The sequence below is a fragment of the Protopterus annectens genome, chromosome 6.part0, assembly GCF_019279795.1.
Source record: "Protopterus annectens isolate FY-2018-M chromosome 6.part0, PAN1.0, whole genome shotgun sequence".
Lineage (NCBI taxonomy): Eukaryota > Metazoa > Chordata > Ceratodontiformes > Protopteridae > Protopterus > Protopterus annectens.
The window spans coordinates 1,927,778,237-1,927,804,221 of NC_056737.1; the positions used below are offsets into that span (position 1 = coordinate 1,927,778,237).

At 40.2% G+C, this 25,985-nt stretch overlaps 1 protein-coding gene across 1 annotated transcript in view; it reads left to right on the forward strand.

Annotated features, from left to right (window-relative positions):
- VIL1 (villin 1) overlaps positions 1 to 25,985 on the forward strand; it is a 397,885-nt gene that overhangs the window by 258,587 nt on the left and 113,313 nt on the right. Inside the window, exon 14 of the mRNA XM_044075234.1 lies at positions 596 to 775. Coding sequence (XP_043931169.1) covers positions 596 to 775 — 180 coding nt within the window. The remainder of the gene's footprint in view (positions 1 to 595; positions 776 to 25,985) is intronic.

Here is a 25,985-nt window from a genome sequence, read left to right on the forward strand (position 1 = left end):
TGTTGTGTCACTGAAACTAAGTTGGGGCAGTTTGTGGGACAGGTGAGCATCAGCAAAAGGTGCACTAAGATTGCAGTGAAGTGAACTATTTTATCTGTTACCTGCACAATGACTCCAATGCCACTACACGAAAGGTTGGGGATGTTCTGAAGGAAAAAATATATCCTTGGATCCATAGAAAGGCATTCATAAAGAATCGTCAGTGCTCAATAACTAATGACACCATGAGTAATGACATGAGTCATTGCCGAGCCCTTCTCTGTGACTCTACTAGAAAAGGGAACTCAGAGCAGTGAAGAGCTCTGACAAGACTGGGGTAATTAGAACACTGTGTTATAGCAGAGAAGTGACAGACTTCAGTGGGGCTAGGATACAGTGTCTTAAAAGCCAGAAAAATAGCCATGAAAGTTTTTGTGGGTATGCACGCCTCTGAAAAAATGTAAAAATAATTGTCTTAAAAAGACTTTTGGTACTTGCTTGTAAATCTTTAAGAGCTGCGTGTTATCCTTTGATCAACTTTATACAGCTGATTTTTTAACTCTCTGTTACATTAGAGCGCTCAGAGTTACATACTAAACTAACAATTTCTCTTTAGGGTGGCACCTCCAGGACTGGGAACACTGAACCAGAATCTGACATACGGCTATTCCAGGTACATGGAGCAAATGAATCTACCACCAAGGGAATTGAGGTCCCTGCCCGAGCTTCATCTCTGAACTCCAATGATGTCTTTGTCCTAAAAACTGAGAACTCCTGCTTCCTCTGGTATGGCAAGGTGAGCATTCCATAACATAAAAGTAAAGGTTTATTTTCCTAATGACATAAAAGTAAAGGCTTATGCTTCTATGTCACTTAATATGTATTTTGTTTACCTGCTGCCTAAAATCATCAGTCAGTTGGAAATTTTAGCTAAAATATTTTTGTTGGGCGGGCTGTCAGATGCATTGCATAATAGAGACTTTGTAAATGAACTGTATAACAAAATAGCCAGTTCACGTGTAGTAGTGAGTGCTTTTATTATATCATGCATACGATAGTTAATACGTTTTCTTTCACTGATATTGTGTTCCAGTATATGTACAATGGTGTGATCCACTTCAGGTGTTCATTTTGTTCTATGACGTATTCCTGCATGATCTTTCTCTATTAGATGCTGTGATGTATACGCACATGTTCAAATGTACAATCCTTCATTATTGATATTTATCCTGTGATATGTATTACTGAATGATCCTTTCTGTTTTATGCTGTGCTTGTCAGATGACTTATGCCAAAGCAGAAAAGGATCCTCAGATTAGTCCTGCTACCTGCTTAACAAATGTTAAAATAAATAAATAAACATGTTTAGCCAATCAGCTCTGCTCATCAGCCATTCCCTCCCCATCTTATCACCACCCTTCTCCAAGTTTTGCCTTTCAGTCACCTACTTGTAGCTATCTTGCTCTCTTGTGTGGGGAACAGAAACAAAACTTACTCCAGTTAAAGGTCACAATGACTCAGCTGAGAATATGGAGACATTACTGCAGTGATATAGCATTCTTTTCTAAAACAGATATTTGCAGAAATTGCAGTTTTGCACCTAGCTCTCTGAACTGCATTTTTGATGCTCATTTGCTGTCCCACTTTGGTCCCTGCACCCTTTTACTTAATACTGTTATCTCTAAGTCTCCATAATGCAGATTTAAGGGACATTACTCCCACTCTCCCTAGTTCACTCTGTCTTGCACTAAACTTTGCATAAAGGCACTTAAATGAATCATACATTTCCTTGTACAGCTATGCCTTTAATTTCTGGGCTGCCATTATTGTGTCAGATCCAAGGCCTTTCCTTTTTTGTTTTGCTTTTTGCTTCTGCCAGCCTGCCATGAGCTGTCTTACATACATTTCAAACAAGTGTGTGTATCTCTCAAATCTACCCACTCAGGGTGGTGGATGCAGAACACTTAGTAACATATTCCCTCCTTAGAGGGACAACATTTCTGGGGCTTTACTTTTTCTACCCATAAACTACCTGGCTTGCCATGACTCATAACCTGGTTTATTAATGTTACAAGTGCCGGCCAGTTTTATTTTCCCCTTTTGGTGTGAGAATGAATTTATACGGATATGCAGATCTTGAGATGTAAGAAGGAATGCAAAATGCTACTTCAGATTTACTGAAAAACACCTGGTTCTATTAAATAAAGGCAAGAAGCCCTGAATTCAATGCAGATGACACAAGTTTGATTAGTCACTTGAATGCTGGAGAACAGGTGTGGAAATGTGTCATACTTCAGCAAGCGCATCCCAGGGGTAAGAATGGCAGTTATGCTAACAACTGGGGCATGCCCCAGTGAAGCAGGATACTGCTATGTGCAGTATGGAGGCATGGGCAAAACGGTGTCAAGGGTGTTAATGCCATGATGTCATGCTCACTCTGTCTAGTTGTGGTTTCTTCCTCACTGCTTGTCTAAAAATACCCACTCATTGTGACATATGTGATGCCTGCTTCAAATTCTTTCCCCTCCAAAAGGGAGAACTGCAGTCTAGACTGGAAAGGTTGCTGTCTCCCTACAGAGGAAAGCTAGCATGTAGGGTCACAAAAGGTTTCAGCCTGAACATTTGCCCTCCCTTAGGGGATGGGTGAAAGGTGAAAGGGAAAAGAATTTGCTGATGAGGATAAAGGTGGATATTAGCGGTAAAAGATTGGGTGGGGCAAAAAGAATTCCTGAAAATGAGTGCTTACGTTGCATCTCATTACATTTTCTTCACAGCAGACATAGACCATAAGCCTATCTAGCCTGCTTTCTGAATGAATCTAATATTCTCTTTCCTCTTCCAATCCTATCCTCCTATCCCACCCTTTTTCATCTTTCTCATATAATCTTGGATCTCACTAGGGATTATCTCTTTACCAGTCATTCTAGTAGTCCATTGTAAAGGTGCACAACTCTCTCTCTCTGAAGAAGTACTGTCATCAATTCAGGAAGTAAATAACTCAATCTACTGTATGTGCCACCTGTTTCCCTCTGTCCCTGCAAATAGGGGAACCTATCACATCTCCCTGACATGATTTTCTCTACCCATATCATTTCACCCCTGTTTTATATAATCTGTAGTGTAAATAGCCATACCTCCTGCAGTCTCCGGTCATATTCTTTCCCTTCATCCCACACAAACATTTGCTAACTTTCCACTGGACTCTTTCCAGCATAGAATTGTCCCTTTCCTTGAACTGCCTCCACTCATGAACACAATATTTTTGCATAGTCCAAACAGGATGCTGCAGAACTGGGGCATTACCCTTTGCTGCAGGAATCTAGCCCCTCAAGATACACCCTAACATACTGCTTACTGCTGCCTCTGCCTTCTCATGCCAGTCCTGGTGGTGTAGTCCAGGCATTGTTGGCAACTCTAAATCCTTTTCCTGCTCTGTCACAACAGATCCACTTCTCAGATGATACTTCAAACAAGGGTCTGTGAGACCATGGTGTATTACTTAGCATTTATATTTAGTGAACACCCTTTATACCCACTTTCTAAAGCCTTCCATAGACTTGATGCTGTCTCTGTCACTCTGTACTAGTTTTTGTACTTATTCCTGTCATAATCCCTCTCACCACAACTCTCCTTCCCTATCTTTCAGTAATGCAGCATTCCATTTCCTAAATCCCAATCCTATCCTATCTCCTCCCACTTTCTTAGAAGCCACCTGCACAAGACTAAGTCAAAAGTCTGGTGAAGTCCATGCAGACTATGTCTGTCTGTACTGCTAACAAGGTCTCCTAAAGACAGCATCTTCTGGCTATGAGCCCATGTAAGTTGCCCTGAGGATTATTGCCCTCTAGCGACACATCCAGCCTTCCCAATTTATTTTAATTTAATTATTTTTAGATTTGTTAACCAGATTAGTCCGACTGGGCCCAGTGAGCCCCTTTTCAGTGGAGACCCAAGGAGAAAAGCTCCAAGAAAGTAATTACAAAATAAGAAAAACCTAACAATTCAAGTTGTAAGATACTTAACAGTACAAAAACAGAGAACTATACAATATGAATATATACAAGGCAAAAGTACAGTATTTTGAGATTGCAGTAACAATATGTTTGAGAAATTTGGTTAGCATTAAGTTATTTACAAGGAATGTAGAAATCACTAAAATAAAACAAAAATACAGAGTAACATCATGACATAGTACAACAAAGATGCATTTAATAGCATAATATATGTAGACAGTTTAGGTAGATACCACACAGATATGTTAATTGAGAGAAAAAGAAAAAAATTAATTAGGTAATTTCCTGACAAGTACAGGTCCATACATGTTGGAAATTAATTTTTAGTTGCTTTTTGAATTCACCACTTTTGGTAGTGGAGCGAAGGGACAGTGGAAGTTTGTTCCATGAGTATGCAATTGAATGACTGTATTTGTCCAATATTTTTGTTTGGCTTGGTCATCTGCAGAAGGTTTTGTTGTGTGCTTCTGAAGTCACGATTGGGTGTGTAGGGTGTAATTATGGATGTAAGGGCAGGGCAGGAGTTGGAGCTATTTAAGATGCTGTGTGCAATTTGTAGTTGTGATATTTGAAGCATGTGGGGGAGCGCAGGCAATCTTAAGCTTTTCAGGGATATACAGTGATGGGATTTGTAGCTATTACTTACTGCGAATCTTGCTATCTTTTTATAGGTGGTTTTGGTTAAAAGATTATTTTGGATGTTAGTAGGTATGGGAGCAGCATACAACAGGGATGGTAGAATAAATGTTTGAGACAGTATAGATCTAGATTTGTTAGGTATATATTTGTTGTTGCGGTATAGAAGACCTAGTTTTTGATTGGACTTTTTGATACAGTTTAAGATATGTAGGTCAAATTTTAATTGTTTGTCTATAGTAATGCCAAGCAATTTGGTGTTTGAGTTGGCGGTGATAATTACATTATCTAAGGATGAGATGGTGAAGTTGTCTTTAGCTGGATTGAGGTTTTTTGGAAGAAAAATGAGAAGCTTGGTCTTTTTGGGGTTGGGAAGCTGGTTGTTTTCAGTTAGACTGGTTGTTTTCAGTTAGCCATTGCTCTGCTAGGTGCAGAGATTGTTGAGTGACAGTGTGGAGATTTTGTATATTGTCGGAGGTGTTAATAATTGTGGAATCGTCTGTGTACTGTATTAAGGTAGAGTGGGGGCAGGAGACATGGAGATTATTTGTAAATATATTAAAAAATAGGGGGCACAGGATAGAACCCTGGGGAACCCTGGTCTTAACAAGATGGAAAGGGGAGAAGGATGTTTGCCATCTGATGGACTGATATCTGTTTGAGAGGTAGCTGTTAAACCAGGAGGTAGTGGGGGTAGAGAGTTGTAGGTTGGAAAGTTTGTTTAGGAGGATGGGATGGGAAACAGTATCAAATGCTTTTGATAGGTCAAGGAATAGAGCTGATATGAGTTTATTATTATCTCCAGCTTGGGCAATGTTGTGTGTAAAAGATAGGAGGGCAGTGGTAGTACTGTGCGAGGGTGAGAAACCATGCTGTGTGGGTGTAATTAGGTATGTCTGTAAGAGGTGGTTTATTATTTGTCTATGTATACATTTTTCCAGTATCTTGGATAAGGGTATGGCAATAAGCTTGTAATTTGACAGTTCTGTAGAATTTCCTCCCTTGTGGAGGGGTATTATGAAGAATATTTTCCAGATATATGGTAATGTATTTTCTTGGAAGGATCTATTGATAAGTATAAATACAGTGTATGCTATGGAATCGGCTGCATGTTTGAGAAATAATGGATGGAGTTTGTCGGCTAATGAGGACCAGGGTTTGAGTTTGTTAAGAAGTGATCTGATGAAGAAAGTTGCTATGGGTGTTAGGGAGAATGAGGGAAGAGATGAGGTGGGAGGTGGAGTCTTAATATTAAGAGTTTAGTAAGCTTTTCTATTATTTCGATGAAAAAGTTGTTACGTAGGGTTGCAGTTTCATTAGAAGATTTGTTAGGGAAGGGGTTTGGTGAAGAGAGGTTCCCTGGAGATAGTAATTTGTTTACTGAGTGCCAGAATTTCTTTGGGTTGGAATGAGATTTTGATAAAAAAAAAAAAATTGTCTACTAGGACCTGCTGTTTTGTTTGGTTGAAAAGCTGTTTATGTAAGTTCAGATGGAAAGATGAGCTGTTATTTTTTTCTGTGATCTCCAGGTACTGTGTCTCTTGTTCATAAGTGATCGCATTGCCTGGTTTAGCCATGCTGCATAATTACATTTTAGCCTAATTTTTCTACTGGGAGCCAGGGTTTCTAGGAATACATTGTTGAAGCTTTAAACAGCCTCATTAAGGGGTGATGTGTGTAGGAATGATCAGTTTACAGTGGACAGTAATTCATTTTGGGTGACAGGATTGTAGTTTTTAAGTTTATGAGACTCTTTATATTGGTGGCTCGTGTTAGGATTGGGTAGTGTCTTACTACTGAGGTAGGGAAGTGGTCACTAAGGGAGCTAGGTAGGGTTGGAGGGTTATGATAGCACTTGGGGCTGGATACTAATATCCAGTCAATGACCGAGCCATTTTGGGAATTTTTTGTTGGTGCATGGGTGAGGTGATCAACTAGGTAAAGCCATAAAGGTTTATAGAGTAGCTAGGGGATGCAGTATTAACAAGGTTCCAGTCAATATTCATATCCCCAAGGGTGATGGTTTCATAGGGAATGGATATAGAAATTCAAGAAAGAAACTGCTTGAGTAAGTTGGATTCCCTCCATGGCTTTCCTGCCACTGCTGTTAAGCTAACAGTCCTGCAGTTCACCAGATTTTTCCTGCTCCCTCCTTGTATAAAGGTACCACATTTTCTACCATCAGGTTCTTAGGCACATCTGCAGTCACCAGTAATCTCTTAAAGATGTCAATCAGTGGACCTGCTAACAAAGTGAATAGATCTTTTAGGACCCTGGGAGGCATTCCATATGGATCCTGTGCTTTAGTCTGCCATAGAGGAGCTATTTCTCACTTTCAGCTTCTTCCATCTCTACCTTGATATCTGTCTACTATTCTGCCAACTCTGGCTACACTCATTTCCACCCATAATGGCATCCTCCCACACTTTCCTTTATGAGGATTGAACTGAAGTGCTCATTCAATACTTCTACTTTTTCCCAGGTTTCCACTATTTTTCTACAATCTTTGTGCTACCTGTCTAGGTTAGTTCCTCAGTTCTTCCTTTCTAATGAATATCTCAAGAAGGGTCTGTTCCCCTTTTGCCAAACTCTTTTCAGTTCTTGCCATTTCCACACCTCTTTTGTTGTATTTCTGCATGTTTTGTGCCTCTTCCTGCCTCTCACTCCTCCCTTCCTCCTATTAAGCTTTGTGTTTTGCCTTCATCAATACTCTTGCCTTCTTATGTAGCTAACACAGACTTTCTTCTTTTTGTGTCTTTGCCAAACTCTTATCCATGGCAATGAACACTACATCACTGGACCAGTCTCATAATTTGTTAGTTGCTCAGAGTCATCCTTAGCTTTGCCACCCTCTACCACCCTACTCTTGTGCTAGCCCTACCCCTACCCCTACCTCTACTCCTGCCCTAATCCCACTCCTGCACATTACATTACTGAGAAACCTTTCCCTAACAGCACCACTACATAAGACGAATTGACACAGAGCACACACAAGTCTAAACAGGCACAACAGAAAATCTATCCCTTTACATACCCCTAACCCACAACCACTCATACGTACGCACTAACATGCTATAGTGTGATCATGCACATTTTCACAACCACCACCACCATATTTCAGTTAAAAATTAATTTTCCTGCACACACCTATATATCTATACTATATAAAACTTGAATTCAGCCATATGTGATTTGTGCAAATGAGCATTCAATCATTTGTGCAATCACTCTTTTTTACACTGCACACAAACTTGCCAGTCAAATGAGTTGTCAACCATTTGAAACACAATAGGATCATAGGATCATAGAAGGTTACTAGGCTAATGGCCCTGGAGCCCTTACAAACTTAGCCAAGAGTTTATCCCCAGTAAGAAACCTCAGTCAGCACATGTTGCCCCCTGTCAATGAAGGACACAGGTGGAAACCCTGGGAAAAATGTGTGGTTTCCTATCCACTCATCAAGGCTGCGCTAGAAGGGGGTCAGCAGGATGCTCTGTTTGACATGTATGGGAAGTCTATTCCAGAGACAGGGCAGCCTCTGGGAGACAAAAGCTGTCTCTCCAGCAGGTTTTGTTGATATCGCATATTAGATTCAGGCCTTTTGAGCAGGTAGTATGTGAGGAGTTAGACTTATGGATGTGGAGCATCTCTACTAGGGCAGGACACAAATCACCCCTGAGCAATCTGTACAATACCGATTAGAGTGATAGTGATTTGAGCCTGTCTGCATAAGACAGGTGTTGGAGGCCATGGATTCTCTTTGTGAGGTATTTCAATGGCATTTCCAGTTGGTGGAGATGTTTGGAGAAGTACATCCCAAACGGGGAGTTATACTGAATTATTGGTTTAATTAGGGAGGAGTATAGAGAGGTAATAACGTCCTTTTTTCTGGACGCAATCCCTTTACTTATGAGATGAACCAAGTAAAAGGCTTTTCTGATCACTGCTGCTACATGATGGTCAAATTTGAGCTTTTGCCAACCTGAGTACCCAGGTCTCTCACCACCGGTTGTGTGCTTAGGGGGTTGCCTTTGATGTGGTAATCAGTAGTGGTCGTGTTTTTGCCAAATGGTATGATAATACATTTTTTTGTATTTAGATTGAGGCCATGACTTTGACACCAGTCATTAGTTGCCGTGAGACCCTCTTGCAGTATGTTACACACACATATAGATATGTGTGTATGTGTGTCTGTGTATGTGTGCATGCATATAATATATATATATATATATATATATATATATATATATATATATATATATATATATATATACATACACACAAAAACACACATATTGATAGACAGAGATATAAATAGATATATACATGGGTCTCCTTTAAAACAAAAAAATACTCAAACGTTGATGTGCATAGCAATAACTGAAAATAATTGGAAAAAGACTTACAGTCTCATGTCCCTCCCACTAATCAGTTAAATTAAATTACTTAATAGACAATTAACTTCTCAGATAAATATCTTAAAGTTGTAGAAACAAACCATAATATAATAAACACATTTAAACACAATAGATAAAAATAAAAATATATGTATATATATTAGACCATAAAATGTGAATATAAATCAACATTCTATCTACTATCTGATAAAAAACATTTAATATTAATAGATTCATTAAGACCTGGAAAATTATCAGCAGCCAGTCTAATCTGCCATAATGATTCTTTTCTCTCTACTCTATTTTTTATATTTTCACCTCTTAAATCAATGTCAACTTGTTAAAACACACTGAAAGTAAATTTTTTATAAAAACTACAAATTACAGAGTGTTTAAGCAAGGCGTTCTTATCATCTTTAGTTCTAATAGCGTAGTAATGTTCTTTTATACGTGTATTAAGATTCCTGGAGGTCATACCTATATAAAATGCAGTGCAGCCTGAACATAAAGCAATATATACTAAATTGATGGAATTACAGTTGAATCTTCCTTGTACACTAATAGTTCTATCTAAATGGGGTAAATTTATAAAAGTTTTACTGCTTTACCATCTGTGCCTAGATAAATTATTAATGTCTGTTGATAGTAATAAGATAAGATTAAGGTAGTAGTTGCAAACAACTGGAAGATTATTTCTGGCAATAACTTATTATCTACTATTTTGGGTAATAAGCCCAGTTTTGTGTTAAAGAAATCAAACACTATTAAGAACTTGTTAGAAAAGAATGATAATTTGAAATCCATGCCCGTATCAGATAAACCTAGGGGAATGTTCAAATGCTTCTGTTGCAGTGCCTGCAGATATATTCATGAGGGACCTTTTATAAATTTACCCCATTTAGATAGAACTATTAGTGCCCCTTCAAGCATTGGTCCTTTCCGGCCCCCTCCAGGCCAGCTCAGCCCAGACCCAGGGGGAAACAGACCCCCCCAGACAGTAGTCCCAGGGAATGCAGAGATCTAAGCAATGGAGTTCCTCCTCTTCAAAAACAGGGAGTGCTAAGCTACCCCCTTATGGTAAGAACTCACAATGACTTTACACCTCCACCCCTTACCTCTGCCCACTTGCTTGTGCCCCTAGGAGGAAAACTCTTCTTCCATGCAAACAACTGGGCCTTTATTACCAATGACCAATGAGTTCTCAACATAGCGTCCCAAGGATACAAATTTTATTTCCACACTCTGCCAACCCCAAAAGGGTTCCCACATCTTCCTCCAAACCAGTGGGCAGAGACTAAAAAGCAAGTCCTTTCCCTGCTCTCCATGAGGGCAATGCAGCATATTCCTGAAGACCAGATAGGCCAAGGTTTCTATTCCAGACTCTTTTTGGTACCCAGAAAAGAGAGCACCTGGCACCCAATCCTCGATTATCCATTCTAAACACATTTCTGGTGATACCAAAATTCAGAATGCTCACCCTCCAACAGCTTCTCCCTATGCTTTCCAAGGATGCTTGGTTAGCCACCCTAGACCTAAAAGAGGCCTACCTACACATCCTAATCAGGGAATCTTGCAGGAAATATCTACGTTTCAGAGCAGGATCTATGCATATTCAGTTCTCTGCGCTTCCCTTTGGCTTATCCACTGCTCCCAGAGTTTTCACAAAGTGCCTGGTTCTAGCAATTGTTTTTTGCAGACAAAGAAATTTTCAAATTTACCCCTACTTAGATGATTGCCTGATTCAGGCAGACAGTCAGGAAAAGCTGTTACAGCACCTGACCTTTGTAAAGGACCTACTGACCTCCCTGGAGTATACTATCAATGAAAAGAAATCAAAAACAAGCCTATCTGACAGGCCACTTCTCTCAACTAGCCACCAGAACCCAGTTATCCGCAAGGAAAATCCTGCAAGCTCTAGGGTTCATAGCCTCCTGCATTCTACTCATTCCATATGCCAGACTGCATATGAGGAAACTACAACATAGCTAAAAAGCCTTTGGTGTCAACACTCTCAAGACCTGGAAACTATCATACCAATGATACCCTGTCTAAGGAAAGATTTTCTTTCGTGGGCAGCAGCATGCAACCACAACAAGGGACTTCCCTTCTCAAAACTCCACACCGCCCAGACCCTCACCATAGATGCATCAGACTATGCCTGGGGTGCACACCTGGATGGCAGGTGTATTCAGGGCCATTGGAACCCAAATCTAATATATCTGCACATCAACCAAAAAGAGAAGCTAGCTGTTCAGCATGTCCTGACAGCTTTCACACCCCTACTCTCCCCAGAGCATCTACTGATCAAAACATACAACACCACAGTGATGTGGTATATCAACAAGCAGGGAGGGACTCACTCTTATCCTCTCTGCAGGTTCGCCATGACCCTTTGGCACACGGCCTCAGCCATGCAAACACACCTGCTAGCACAATTCCTGCCAGGCTCCCTAAACTCTCTGGCAGACAACTCAAGCAGAAGCCTGCTAGACTCACACGAGTGGCAGCTAGACCCCAGAACCCTCACACTTGTAACCCAGAAATGGGGCACCCCGAAGGTGGACCTCTTTGCCTCCAACTCCAATCATCAGCTCAGCAAATTCTGCACTAGGGAACCTCACAGCAAGGTCTGGAAAGTGGATGCTCAATCCTTCCAATGGGTAAACCTCTCGGTCTATGTGTTTCCCTCTCTACCACTCATTTCAATGGTACTGCTCAAAATAAGGGAGGAAAAACCAAGGGCAATCCTGATTGCCCCAGACTGGCCACACCAGCACTCGTACCCACTGCTGCGCAGCCTGTCACCCCTGCCAGCATGGCACCTACCTCAGATCCCAACACTCCTGACCCAGAAGAATGGAAAATTCATACATCCCCAATTGCAGACCCTCAACCTGGCAGCTTGGCTTATTCCCTGACCTCTCCTCAAGCTGCCAGCCTAAGCAAACAAGTCCTAGATTTTATACGTGAGGCCAGATGCCCCAGCACTAGAAAATCCTATGCTGACAAGTGGAAAAGGTTTTGCATCTAAATCCAGGCTGAGGGAGCTGAAATAGCACAGCCCTCCCTTCCTCTCATCCTGGATTACCTAGCAGACCTACTACACAGGGGTCTATCCTTCTCTTCTATTAAAATTCATGCCTCTGCCATCTCTGTTCATTACAGCACAGAGCCACCTCTCTTCTCACACCCTCTCATCAAACATTTCCTAAGAGGGGCTAACAACTTAAGGCTACCCAGAAGAGCTCTTACCCCAGCTTGGGACCTTAATTTTGTGTTGGATAAGCTCACCCTACCTCCCTTTGAACCTGCAGCTTTTGGAAAACAGCCTTGCTTCTGGCCATCACTTCAGCTAAAAGAATTTCAGAGCTACAAGCACTCATGGCTGTAGAGCCCTTCATCATTTTCCATAGTGACCGGGTCTCCCTCAGGACTAACCCATCCTTCATGCTTAAAGTGGTGTCCAGTGTGGCTTTCAACCAATCCATTCATTTGCCCAACTTTTTCCCTAACCCACAAAACAAGGGGGAAAGAATTCTATCTGGATAGGACTAAATCTTTTAGAAAAACTGACCAATTGCTAGTCAGCTTTGTATCAGTGGCAGAGGACAAGGTTATATCCAAACAAACAATCTCCAAATGGATAGCACACTACATCCATTTCTGTTACAAACAGCATGGGAAGCCGCCTCCAAAGGGGATCAGGACGCATTCCACTAGGACAACCTCCATCTCTGCATCTTTCTCAGAGGGGTCCCCACCAGGGACATCCTGGAGGCTGCAACATGGACTTCTGCTCAAACCTTCACCAAGCATTAGCACTTGCCTATCTTCTCCAAATCCAGGGCAGGCTTTGCCACCACAGTCTTGCAGGGCATCCTAGCCAGCTCCCAGTCTTCTTGGCTTCCTCCACCCTTTTCTTCAGCTTTGGGAATCAACCCAAGTGTGATGGCTGCAACAGTGAAACATGAAGAACATAGTACAGTTGTGTACACTTAGCATAAATGTAGATGTTCGAGTGTATTCACTGTTGCAGTCCTGGTTTCCCACCCTCCATCCCCGTTCTCTCTCTCTCTCTCTCTTCCTCTCTCCTTACAGAGAATTTTTGGTATTTATTTTCTACTGGTGGTGTTCTTCCACCATAACCTAGCTCCCTATTTGGGGGCTCCTGACAGCTAGGGCAAGAAAACTGATGTAATGGCATCGGCTGCCTGACTTTATATCACTGATGACCTGACATCAGTCCTGGAGCAACAGCAACCGAAGCAGAAATACTAAGCCTCTGGTTGTTGGGCCGACTGAGGGCTATCCCCGGCAGGATAACCCAAGTGAGATAACTGCAACAGTAAATACACCCGAACATCTATATTTATGATAAGTGTACACAACTGTACTTTTTCAGTGTTTTAGTTATTTACCTATTTATTTATGTATGTATGTATGTCGTTATTTATTTTTAGATTATTTGTATTTTGAGCAGTTTTGCTTGATGTTTTAAAGTTTGATCTCTTGTGTGGAAGATTAAGTGTCTTAGATATATATATATATATATATATATATATATATATATATATATACATATACACACACACACACACACACACACACACACACACACACACACACACACACACACACATATATATATTTTATATATGAGTATATGTTAACTGATCAGTCTGAAAAAGATTGCAGAATCGATCATCAACTAAAACTGATCTACAGACTTATTGCCAACTGTGAAATATATTTACTCAATCTAATGAATCACGAGCATGAAACTATAAAAACAAAGTTTTTGCAGGGAGGACAAGCCTGTCACACTCCCCCCAGTACTGATATTTTATATATATATATATATATATATATATATATATATATACATATGGGTCTACTTTACATGGTCGACTTTTCAGAAAGTCGACTTTCATATGGTCGAGACCATGTGATCGACTTTCAGAAAGCCTACCATGGAAAATAAACACAAAAACACAACAAACACTTACCTTAATATACCAACTCTGAGATCACACTACAGTGTGGAAGAGGGAAATTTTCCCATTCCGCACTGTATGGAGATAGCGGTTCCCCACAGTTGGCTTTTCAAAAGTCAATCATATGGTTTCGGCCATATGAAAGTCGACTTTCTATAAAGTCGACCATGTGCTGGGGACCCATACACACATATATATATATATATATACCAACTCCAACATCGCACAATAGATGTGAAAGAGTATATGCCCAAACCCTGGTATTACAGCAATCTCTTACTAGCACACTCGACCAACTTATCTGTTGACAAAATGGCGTCAATAGACCAGAAGTTGATCAAATGCACAGATCACACAGATCACACAGGGCACCAAATTTAAACTCATAAATGTCCAAATCGCCATCAATAATATTACTTACCACGTCAAAACGAGATGTCCAAATATCCCTAAATAAGATAATTGCAATGGGAAAACTACGTATAGAAAATCCTCTTATATTTCCACTTCACTCATCCATTCTTCCACAGCTTTGAACCACCTTTTCCCTTTAGCCTCTTTTTTTCACCTACCTATAGACTCCTATATATATATATATATATATATATATATATATATATATATATATATATATATCCCTCTCACTTATCATTTATCTCTACATTTACTTTATGCTTCCCTTATCATTTCTAAAAATGCCTTTCCAGTTCATTCTCATATTTCACCTACCTATATATATATATATATATATATATATATATATATATATATATATATATATATATATATATATATATATATATATATATATATATGGATCTGCTCTGGAAGCTCGAACTTCATATGGTTTTGAAAGTTCAAAACTTCAATAAAAAATAAAAACAAAACATTTTTTTTTACATTTAGGCAGCATGACAAGCCCCGCTGCACCCCCACACCCCCTGCTAATTAAATATACCACCTCCGAGATCACACTACAGTGAAGAGAATGATAAATTTCCCATTCTGTGCTGTACGGCAATCTCCATTTAAACCATTCGAAGCTTCAAAACTTCAATCTTATGAGTTCAAAGTTTTGAAATTTAGGTTCATATGTTCATAGGTTCATACTAGGCTATCTGCCCAAGGGCATTTATAAGCCTAGCCCATAGTTATGTGGCATTCGCCACCCCTTTAGTTTGAAGAAAAACTATGCCTATTATTTTGCTGTGCCTCTGTCAAGCAGTGACACTGAAGTAATCCCTGGGGTATATCTGCGATCTCCCATCCATTGGTCAAGATTCCTCTTGAACAAGGCCAGCGAGGTGCTCTGCCTCACATGTACCGGGATTTTGTTCCACAGCATAGGGAGTCTCTGGGTGATGAATCTGTCCCTCCAGCACATTCTATTAATAACCGTGTCAAGGTTTAAGTCTCCCGCCCTTGTGGTTCTGAGGGATCTAGATTTTTTGAGGTGAAGCATATTCATCAAATCAGGGTTTGACATGGCCTTGTATGTCAGGCACAGGTCACCTCTGAGCAAGCGGTATGCGACTGAATAGAGCTGGAGTTCTTTCAGTCGGGCAGCATAAGACATATTTTTGAGACCCTTTATCCTTTTGGTGAGGAACTTTTGGGGCCTTTCCAGCTACTGCAGGTGTCGGGTCAGATACATTCCGAATGGGGCATTGTACTCAATCATTGGTCTAATGAGTAATGAGTACAGGGGGATGATGACCTCCCTTGATCTAGATGTGAATCCCTTCATGATCAGGTGGGCAATGTAGAAGGTCTTCCTAACTACTTTAGCAATGTGAGTGTCAAACGAAAGGTTACTGTCAACCTGGGTCCCCAGATCCCTGATAACTTCTTCTGTGCTCAGTGGATTGCCACCTATATGGTAGCTAGGGGTAACCTTGTTTTTCCCGAAGGGTATGACTATGCATTTCTTGGCGTTTAACTTTAGGCCATGGCTCTGGCACCAGTTATCCATTTCTGTGAGGCCCTTCTGAAGGATATCTGTGTCAGATGTGTTTTCGACTATGGTGCCCAGTTTGCAGTCATCAGCAAACTTTGTCAGCCATAACCCTCCTGTGTTTGCTTGTACTTCAGAAAAGTAGATGCCGAATAGGAGTGGACCCAGGACTGAGCCCTGTAGGACACCACTTGTGACCGGCTTTGAGTCTGACATGGCGCCACTAACTCTGACCCTGTGGGTTCTGTCACTTAGCCAGTTTGCAACCCATCTTGTGATGTACGGGTTTACATTCAAGTTGATGAGTTTTTCGATGATACCTGAGTGGGGTATTGTGTCGAAGGCCTTTGCCAGGTCGAGGTAGGCTGTATGGACTGCCTTACCATCATCAATGGCCTTGGTGACTGTTTCGAAAAAGTCAACCAAGTTTAAAAGGCATCATCTGCCTTTGACAAAGCCAAACTGGGTTGGATCCAAAGTCTGCAAGTTCCCTATGTCTTTATTTATGAGTTCCATTATGATCCTGTCCATGGCTTTGCAGATAAGGCTTGTCAAGCTAATGGGGTGGTAATTTCCAGGGTCGGTGGAGGCACCACCCTTGTGAAGTGGGACCACAGTCGCCATGCGCCACTCCTTGGGTACATATCCTGAGGTGAGGCTAAGATTAAACAGCTGTCCTAACTGCGAGTTTAATTCTTCATTGAGTTCGTGGAGCACACAGCTGGGGACACCATCCGGTCCCATGGATGCTGTGTTTTTTGCCTTGGAGAGAGCGGTTCTCACCTGGGCTTTAGAGATGTTTGGGGGGGGCTACAATCCTCTGGTATAGATATCTCTCCTTTTGGGGGGGGAGAAGTTTGCACTGAACCTGTCAGCCAGTATGTTGGCAATGTCTGTAGGTTCAGTAATCTTCACATCATTTTGAACTAATTCTGAGCATATCTGAGAGTTTCCTCCTAGGTTTCTAACATAGCTAAAGAAGGCCTTGTGATTGTCTTTTGAGTCCTTGGCGATTTTTCTCTCAAAATTTTCCTTGGATGATTTTATGAGAGCTCTTAGTTTTTTACTTATTATGATTAAAGGTGTCTTACCTTTCAAGGATTTTGCTCTATCTTGTAGTAGCTTCTTCCTTTTGTTGTAGAGCTTGTTTATGAGCTTCCAAAGTAGAGCAATATATATGTATATATTTATATACATATATATATATATATATATATATATATATATATATATATATATATATATATATATATATATATATATATATATATATATATATATATCCCTGTCACTCATCTTCATTCATTTCTGCATTTTCTTCACATTTCTTTTATCCATTCTTAGCACTGCTCTGAAGCACCTTTCTCCTTCCCCCTCCTTGTACACCTCCCTGTATTCTCTTATTTGCATCCCACTTGCTGATCTTCCTTTGTCTCTGCATTTTCTTTACATTTCCTTTATCCATTCTTAGCACAGCTCTGAAGCACCTTTCTCCTTCCCTCTCCTTTTTCATCTACTAATATTCTCCTGATATACCATACTCTGCCACACCTCAGCATCTTTCTACCTATTCCCACGTATCTAGCTGACTTTAATTATGCTGCCTTGTCCCCTTTCACTTAAGGCTTTACTGTTCTTCATGTTCTCCTCATGAAGTAAATATATCATATGAATACTCACTAGTCAGTACTACTTGGTAGCACTTATTATATGTGCACTGTAGTGTAGTAGCTATTTTTCTTATTTTTTAACTTTTGTTGCAAAACATTTTACCACCATCTTGTATACATATTACAACACTTGTTTTTTATTCACACTGTGACTGTTACTTTTAGTTGTTACATCAGTGATGTTGTAGTGTACTGGCTCACCAGATGCACAGTAGCAAGTGCTGGGTAAACCCCCACCCCAGTTGGTTGATGTCTGTCTGTACTCATGAATAACCAATATGATGTGGTTTTCATCTGCATGAATATTCACCCTGATGAGGAAGCACATGCATGTGGAACTGGGTATTCACAGAAACCATATGTATAAAGTTCAGGAAAAGATTTGCAGATATACCTTCTAGGTATTTAAATGCAATTTAAATGCAATTTCTAAGTTATGCATTATCAGAACCAGTGATGTGCATTCTTATGTTACTGTTTTCCCTTTGCTTTTGCAGGGGGCACCCCCCCCCCACAGCCCCCCTTTTTCAATATACCAACTCTGGGATCTCACTACATTGAGGAAGAGAGTAAACAAAGACTACACAATGAATACCCAACAGATTGACCCATATCACACACACCCTCTGACCCACACCCATGCTCCCTTTCACTTCTATCCCTTGAAGAAGAATCATGACTCCTCCGTATAGTGCCTCACCTGTGAACACCCTCACCAACAGTCCACAGCTATACACATTCCAACTTCAAACCCAACCACTTCTCACAAAACTAACTCTAACATCCTCTCCCAACCCCCTCTTACTTTCATTTGTCTCAATCAGTGTTATTACTGGAAACCAGTACATTCTAAGTACTACTTTATTCTAACATAAACTATGGAATTTTGTTAGAACTTGCGACTACCAATGAATATTGTACTTTGTAACTTTAAAACTATGGAATCTTGTTAAATCATGTGTTTTCCTATGAATACTTGCTTGCTATGTAGAAATCTCATACTTGTTTGTTATTAATCTGTGGAGCTTTTCTCCCTTGGACATGTATCCAGTCGGACTCTCCCGGTCTACAAATATAAAATAAAATAAATAAATAATCCTGCTGTAAGAAACTAATCAACAATCAGTGTATGCATGATATCATTGGCAAATCTGCATGGAATGCCAATCATTCATCATTTGCATACCCCATCACAGGAATTAATTAGTCCTGTCAATCACTCCGGCTGTACCCATTCCTGCACAAAATGGCCGGTGAGCCAGTACACTACAACATCGCCGATGAATCTTACTATGCTTCTTTATTTTTTTATTTTTTTATTATTTTTTTTATTTAGTTACTTAGTTTTACATTCTTCCTGATTCCCTTCTGAGAATAAGTCCTGACAGTAGGGTTAACCTGTTAAAAATGTAAATAAAGTTCCTAAATAAATAAATGCATAATATTTTGGTATCCATAAACCCCACAGAAACAAGGCTGACCTCGCCATTTTGCCCATGCATAGTCATTAGTTGGTCTTATGCAGAATGTATGGCCATTTTCTTGAATATAATTCTGGCAACTGTGGTAGAGTATCAGTATTTGTCAATGATATCATCACCCCACAACAGATCACACAGAGCACCACATTTAAAATCCTAAATGACCAAATCACCATAAATAATATTACTTACCACTTCAAAACTATATGTCCAATTAACCCTAAATAAGATTAACTGCCACGGGAAAGCTACGTATAGAAAATCCTCTATGTACCCTTCTGAGCATGGCAGTTGTCTTAACACATTAGCTGAAAATCCCAATAAACCTAACATCTTTCTACTGGGGGATGTTATCTATCCATCAATAAACTGGCTGACCTGCACTACTAGTGGTCTGATATCCAAAACTTCCTTGCCATTTTAAATGCTAATACACCTGTACAGTTTATTAACCATCCTACTGTTATTCTCATAAATATGGCCACTTTTTGCCTACTTCCATATCTGTCATCTTTCTTTGTTAAATCAGACTATAAATCAGTGATCTGTTCCTTTAAAATTGCTGGTAACTCCCCCTACAAATACTTCTGTGTTTAAGGATTTATCAGAAGCAAACTTTCTTCAGTTATTTAATTACCTAAATAAGTTCCACTGTAATCCCCCTCTAATGGAACCCATAGCTAAAGCCTCTGCCTATGTCTCTGACTGATACTTCCATTTAAATAGGTTCATAGGTTCATAGGTAAGTACTAGCCTATCGGCCGGAGGGCATATGTAAGCCTAGCCAGAATGTGTTGGCTTTCGCCACCCCCTTAGATTAGTTCCCTGTGCCTCTGTCCGGCAGCACCATTAGTTCCCTGTGCCTCTGTACAGCAGAGCCACTGCAGTGATCCCCGGGGTAAATTTTCTGTTTCCCATCGACTCGTCAAGGTTTCTCTTGAAGAGTGTTAGTGAGGGGCTATGCCTAATGTAGATTGGAATCCTGTTCCAAAGCATGGGGTGTCTCTGTGACAGGAATCTATCCCTCCAGCAAATCCTATTTATCGTTATGGTGAGGTTTAGATCCCTAGAGTGTGTAGCTCTCAGGGATTTGTTTTTTTTTAGGTGGAGCATGTCCATCAATTCTGGGTTGGACATGGCCTTGTATGTCAGGCAGAGATCACTTCTGAGTAGGCGGTATACAACCGAGTACAGCTGGAGTTTCTTCAGTTGGGCTGCATAGGGCATCTGTTTGAGGCCAGTAATCCTCTCGGTGAGGTACTTCTGTGGTCTTTCCAGCTGTTTAGGGTGTCTTGTAAGGTATATCCTAAATGGGGCGTTGTACTCTATGATGGGTCTGATGAGTGATGAGTAGAGGGGCACAATAACCTCTTTTGTTCTAGATGTAAACCCTTTTGTGATTGGGTGGGCCACATAGAAGGATTTTCTAACCACCTTGGCAATATGATTATTAAAGGAGAGATTACTATCTACATGGATCTCCAGATTCCTTATTTGATTTTCTGTATTTAGGGAACTACCACATATGTGGCAGTTCATGGGTACTTTGTTTTTTCCAAAGGGGATGACTATGCACTTTTTGACATTTAGCTTGAGGCCATGATTTTGACACCAGGTATCCGTCTCAGTGAGACCCTTCTGGAGGATGTCTGTATCAGCCAGAGAGTAATTATGGCCCCCAGTTTGCAGTTGTCTGCGAACTTGGTCAGCCATAGTCCTCCTGTGCTTGCCTGTACCTCTGAGAAGTATATACTGAACTGGAGGGGTCCCAGGACTGAGCCCTGGGGGATGCCACTTGTAACCAGTTTAGAGTCGGACCTAGACCCTGCAACTCTCACCGTGTGGGTTCTATCCATTGAGCCAATTGGCAACCCATCTCGTGACATAGGGGTTTATGCTCAGGCTGTTGAGCTTTTCTATAATACCAGAATGGGGAATGGTGTCAAAAGCCTTTGCAAGGTCTAGGTAGGCTGTGTGGACCTCCTTTCCCTCATCTAAAGCCTTGATAACTGTCTCAAAGAAGTCCACCAGGTTTAGGAGGCATGATCTGCCTTAACAAAACCAAACTGAGTAGGGTCCAATGTTTGGAGGTTCCCAATGTCTCTGTTAATGAGTTCCATGATGATGCGCTCCATAGCCTTGCAGACCAGGCTAGTCAGGCTTATAGGGCAATAGTTCCTGGGGTCCGTTGTGACTCCACCTTCGTGGAGCAGGATAACTGTTGCTGTACACCACTCTATGGGTACATAGCCTGTAGAGAAGCTGAGTTTGAACAGTTTGTTTAAATGGCTGTATTATGAAGGCAATCCCTATCATCACCAAACATGAAAGAGAAAGATTGCTTAATGCTTATAAGTCTCATTATGTGTTCCTTATGACCATGCTTAAACAAGCTAATAAAAAGTTTAACAGAACCATTAGGAAGCTCAAAGCTAAATCTCTGTTTAAATGTCTTAAGAAGTTGTGAAGTACCACCCAACAATGTTAAGAGCTAGTCCACAAAAATACTGCCCACACTCACCCAAACGGATTAGTTAATATCCTAGATGACAAATTTAGTGCAAATTTTACTCCATCCGTAGTTATCACTATGCCAGATTCCCCAGTCCTAGTCACACCCTTTAATTACTATAGAACAAGTCCTGCCAACCCTCTCAAAAGTTAGGAACACCTCATCCATGATCCCAAATAATACAGTAGGTTGTCTGATTATCGATACCAAATATGGCCTATCTGGATCTCTTCTTAACCTCTTTAATCTAAGCCTCACCACTGGTTATATTCCTAAAGCCAGGAAAGCAACCATTGCAATGCCATTGCACAAGGGTGGTACAATAACAGACGCTCGCAACAATAGGCCCATTACTCTCATTAGCTTCATATGCAAAGCTATGTAACATATTATCTCAGAACTCATTAATGTGGACATTGAAAATCTTTTAACCCTGGACCCTCATCCATTTGAATCAAATTGATGAGGGCCCAGGGTTAAAAGATTTGACGTTGTCAAAGTAAGGTCCTACCTCTTAAACCTCATTAATCTGTTTGAAAAGGCATGAAAGCAGAGTATAATGGTTATATAACACATTCAGCATATCTGAACCTGCCGAAGGCCTTTGACACTATTCCCATGCCAGCATTATTGACACACTTGTATTTCTGAATATACACTATTACGTTGTATGGTGGATAGCAAAATGGTTGTCACACAGAACCTCTGCGGTTAGGGTTGCAGGTGCCACTTCTGAAAGCAAAAAAAAAAAAAAGAACAATACCAGTGCTATTCCACTATTCCACAGAGCTCAGTGTTGAGCTCTTTCATATTTGGCATCTGTTTCTCAGGCCTTCATGCCAACACTCCTGGCCTGTGGTTAGCTAAGCTTCCAGATGACTGTAAAATGTGAGTTATTATTTTGTGTTTCGATAACTCACAACTACTCCATTATAAGTTAGACTATGTTAACAATCAATGCAAGGACGATGGTCTCAAATTAAATATGAAAAATGTTGTATAGCTAATTTTGGTAGATAAAATATTTTCCCATGCCATAAAAGTGCACACCCCACCAGTCGGACACTGTTGTCAGAGATCTAGGTACTCATGTTGATAATTCCTTGTCTTTTGACCATCATATCACCACAGTAGTTAGGAAAGACTTCTATCTGTCTCATCTAATTTTCAAAGGCATCTCTTCTTTAGATTTAGAAAAGAAAATAAACAGTTCATGCTGATGTGATTACGGACTGCTTTCCTGACTTTTTTCGTACATACAGACTGCATGGAAAGAATTGAAAAGTTCCAGCAAGTTGGCACAGCATATGCCTGGTTTCACCCAAAACGTTTGGCCCTTCCTATTGAAAAGGATTAACAACATCATTAACTATATATCTTATTAGGGCATAAAAGCCAGGCTTTAATTATCTGATTATAAAAGTGTATGTGCATCCTGCTTTGATGGAGAATCTACTTTGCTTGTATTGAATAAAGTACTCAAACATTTTGACTTCAAAATGTCAGTTATGTTTGGAAATTTATCAGATATAATGACTATTTTGGCATGTATTTTTCTAAACAAATAACTCACTTGAGAGGTCTCAGAGGTTCCTAGCTAAAGATCAGTAGCCTCAAAAACTTTACTTGTCAGGACAGATTGGTACCAACTCTCTATACTCTGTTTCTTGTAGACTCCACTGTGGGGTTTGTGTCTAGCCTTTCAAGCCATGAAAGATTCAGGTCTATATTAGAAGCACGAAAATGCTTCTAAGCGAATAGGGAAAGAGTGACACATATTCATTGAATTACATTTAAGCAATTTGATGAAAAGGTCATAGGGCAAGGAGATGGTTGGCCAACTTCACGGAGTTGCCCTTTCCTTCCCTATAGTGCAATCTCGGAGTTGGTATATTTAATTGGGGGGGGTGCAGGGCACAGCCCCCCACATTGGGGGGGGGTGTGCCACCTGTTTATGATGTTAAATTATTTTTTTTTAGCAAACGCCCACATATGTTTTTTCACTAGGGAAAAATACGCTTACGTGGCTGTTCGTTATTGTTAGTTTTCGTGCATTATGTGTCGACTTTTATGTAGTTGCACATATGCACTTTCATTCTTATAATATTGACCCAAAGATTCAACCCTGTTTGGACTTCTATTCCTTCACAGAACAAATGGCTCCTGCAATACCAGATTAAAGGAACTAAATTTTCATCAACAAATAAATAAGACACATTGGTTAGGTAGATTCATATCCCAACATATTCCTCACTTCTGGAACAAAGCTCCACCATATGTTAACCAAAGTAATACTTTTGCCACATTCATGGTAAACCTAGATAAGTGTACGGGCAGTCTCAAATTCTATCCAGGTACATTTAGTACTGCCCCCTTGACAAAGAAAGATATGGTTAAATGGAGCCCTAGACAGGTTAATGGATCCACCCCCCCCCACCTGATAGCCATTCCAGTGTCCCCTTACATGGCTATTTTTCACCACTTACCATAAAAATAGTTCAAACCTGTCAGTATACATACTATTTTCTTCTTTACTTCTATTTGGATTTAATTTTAAACTTTTATTTCACATTTTATAGTACAAACACTGATGGCCATTTTCTAAACAAAACAATAGAGTTATACAATGAAAACAGACTTAGCATGAGCAACAGTAAACTTTTCTGCCCTTGATTCCCACATTCATAGAAAATGTAGCTGGCCAGTGGTGGACTAAGTTTACTTTTGGGGTGTTTTCAAACCATGGACCCCTTGCACACATTTTAGTACCATGCATACATGCATGTCTTCTTTTACTCTCCTTCCTGATTGTATTAAATTGAATTTCTTGTATAATACAGTACCACTTGTTACAGTGTGTTTTAAATTTGAACTTTTGAACATTTTTCCAGTAAGTAATGAAACAAAATGTATGAAGCAATAATGACAAAACTACCCATTTCAGATCATTTCAACCATAAAAGGCCACTCAAACTTCTATCATTACATTCCACAAACATTAGTCAATATGCACAGTCCCTCCAGAAGTAAAAGTCATCTGAATAATTCTACATTAAAGAGACCTAGGGGTTTGGCTTTATTGGCCTGACATTGTCCATTAAAATGATGAAACAAGTCATGGGCATTCAGAACTGCCAATTAGCTGAAACACCTGATGTTCACAAGGATAATTTGCATATACCCCATGTGCCTCTGACACAAGAGGTTTGGGAGGACACTTATTGGAAGTTCTAACTTTGCTGGAGTTTTCATTTTGTTTTTACTGATTGGTTTTTCAGTGACCTTCTCACTCACTGTTTTACATGAAAGAGACCTGTAAAGTGTTTCATCTACAAATTCAGTGCCTGCTGCCCTTGAAGAATAAATTACCTATGTTACATTAAAAAATTGGTCTGCTGGTGATATTGCAATAGGGAATGGCTGGCCAACTGACAACAGGTTCATAGTTACTAGGCATCTCACCCAAAGGAGGACACACTCAGGAGTGAAGCACCCCCATCCCCCTTTATGCTGCACAGTAGTGTCAGCAATCAATCTATCTGTTGAGTGAAGAGAACCCACAACCTTCTGCACCAAAAGCAAGTGTAATATCTGCTGCACCACTGGCAATGAACAAAACAGCTTTGAAACTCTATGACTAACATTGATAGACTATAATCTTCAGTGATTAAAAAATAATAAAAGTAAAGGAGACTTGGCAGGTGGTGTGGAGGTTAAAGGCACAAAACCTGTGAATGTGTACTCACCAGGATGGTCTTGTGCTCTGACTGTATCTTCCCAGTACTGTTGCTCTCTATATCCAGACTGTACCTTTCCTGTTTTGTATATCCATCTGCTTACTGTATCAGTTCATGAGCTTAGAGACAGTAAATTCTGTCGTGTTTAGGGGCGTTAAATTGTTGTCCTAATGAGGAGGTTTCTGGGTTTTATGGAAAGAAGGTTCTCCTGCATGGTCCTAATGCTTGTTGTGATTAAGGATCCCACTTTTTTTTAACCAAATTATTTTTATTTTATTTTTATAGTGAAGCTGAGCCCCCACCCTTCAGCCAACATGAGCCCTAGGCAGCTGACTCTGCTCCTTGAAGCTGGAAGAAAATTTTGAGTATGGGTAATTAGCTAGGCTTGTAATGTTCTGCAGACTGACTGCCTAGTACTTTCCTACGAACCTAGGAACCTAAAAATGCAAGGGAAGCAGGTTCATTCGTTTTAGATTATGTGGACTTTATTCAAAAACTTAGCAACATCCAGTTTTGGGAAACCTGGCTCATTGCAACTACTCATACAGAGATAGTGTACACAGTTCATCCCATGTCTGCAGTATTGATGCATTCAAAGACATTTTAGTGTAC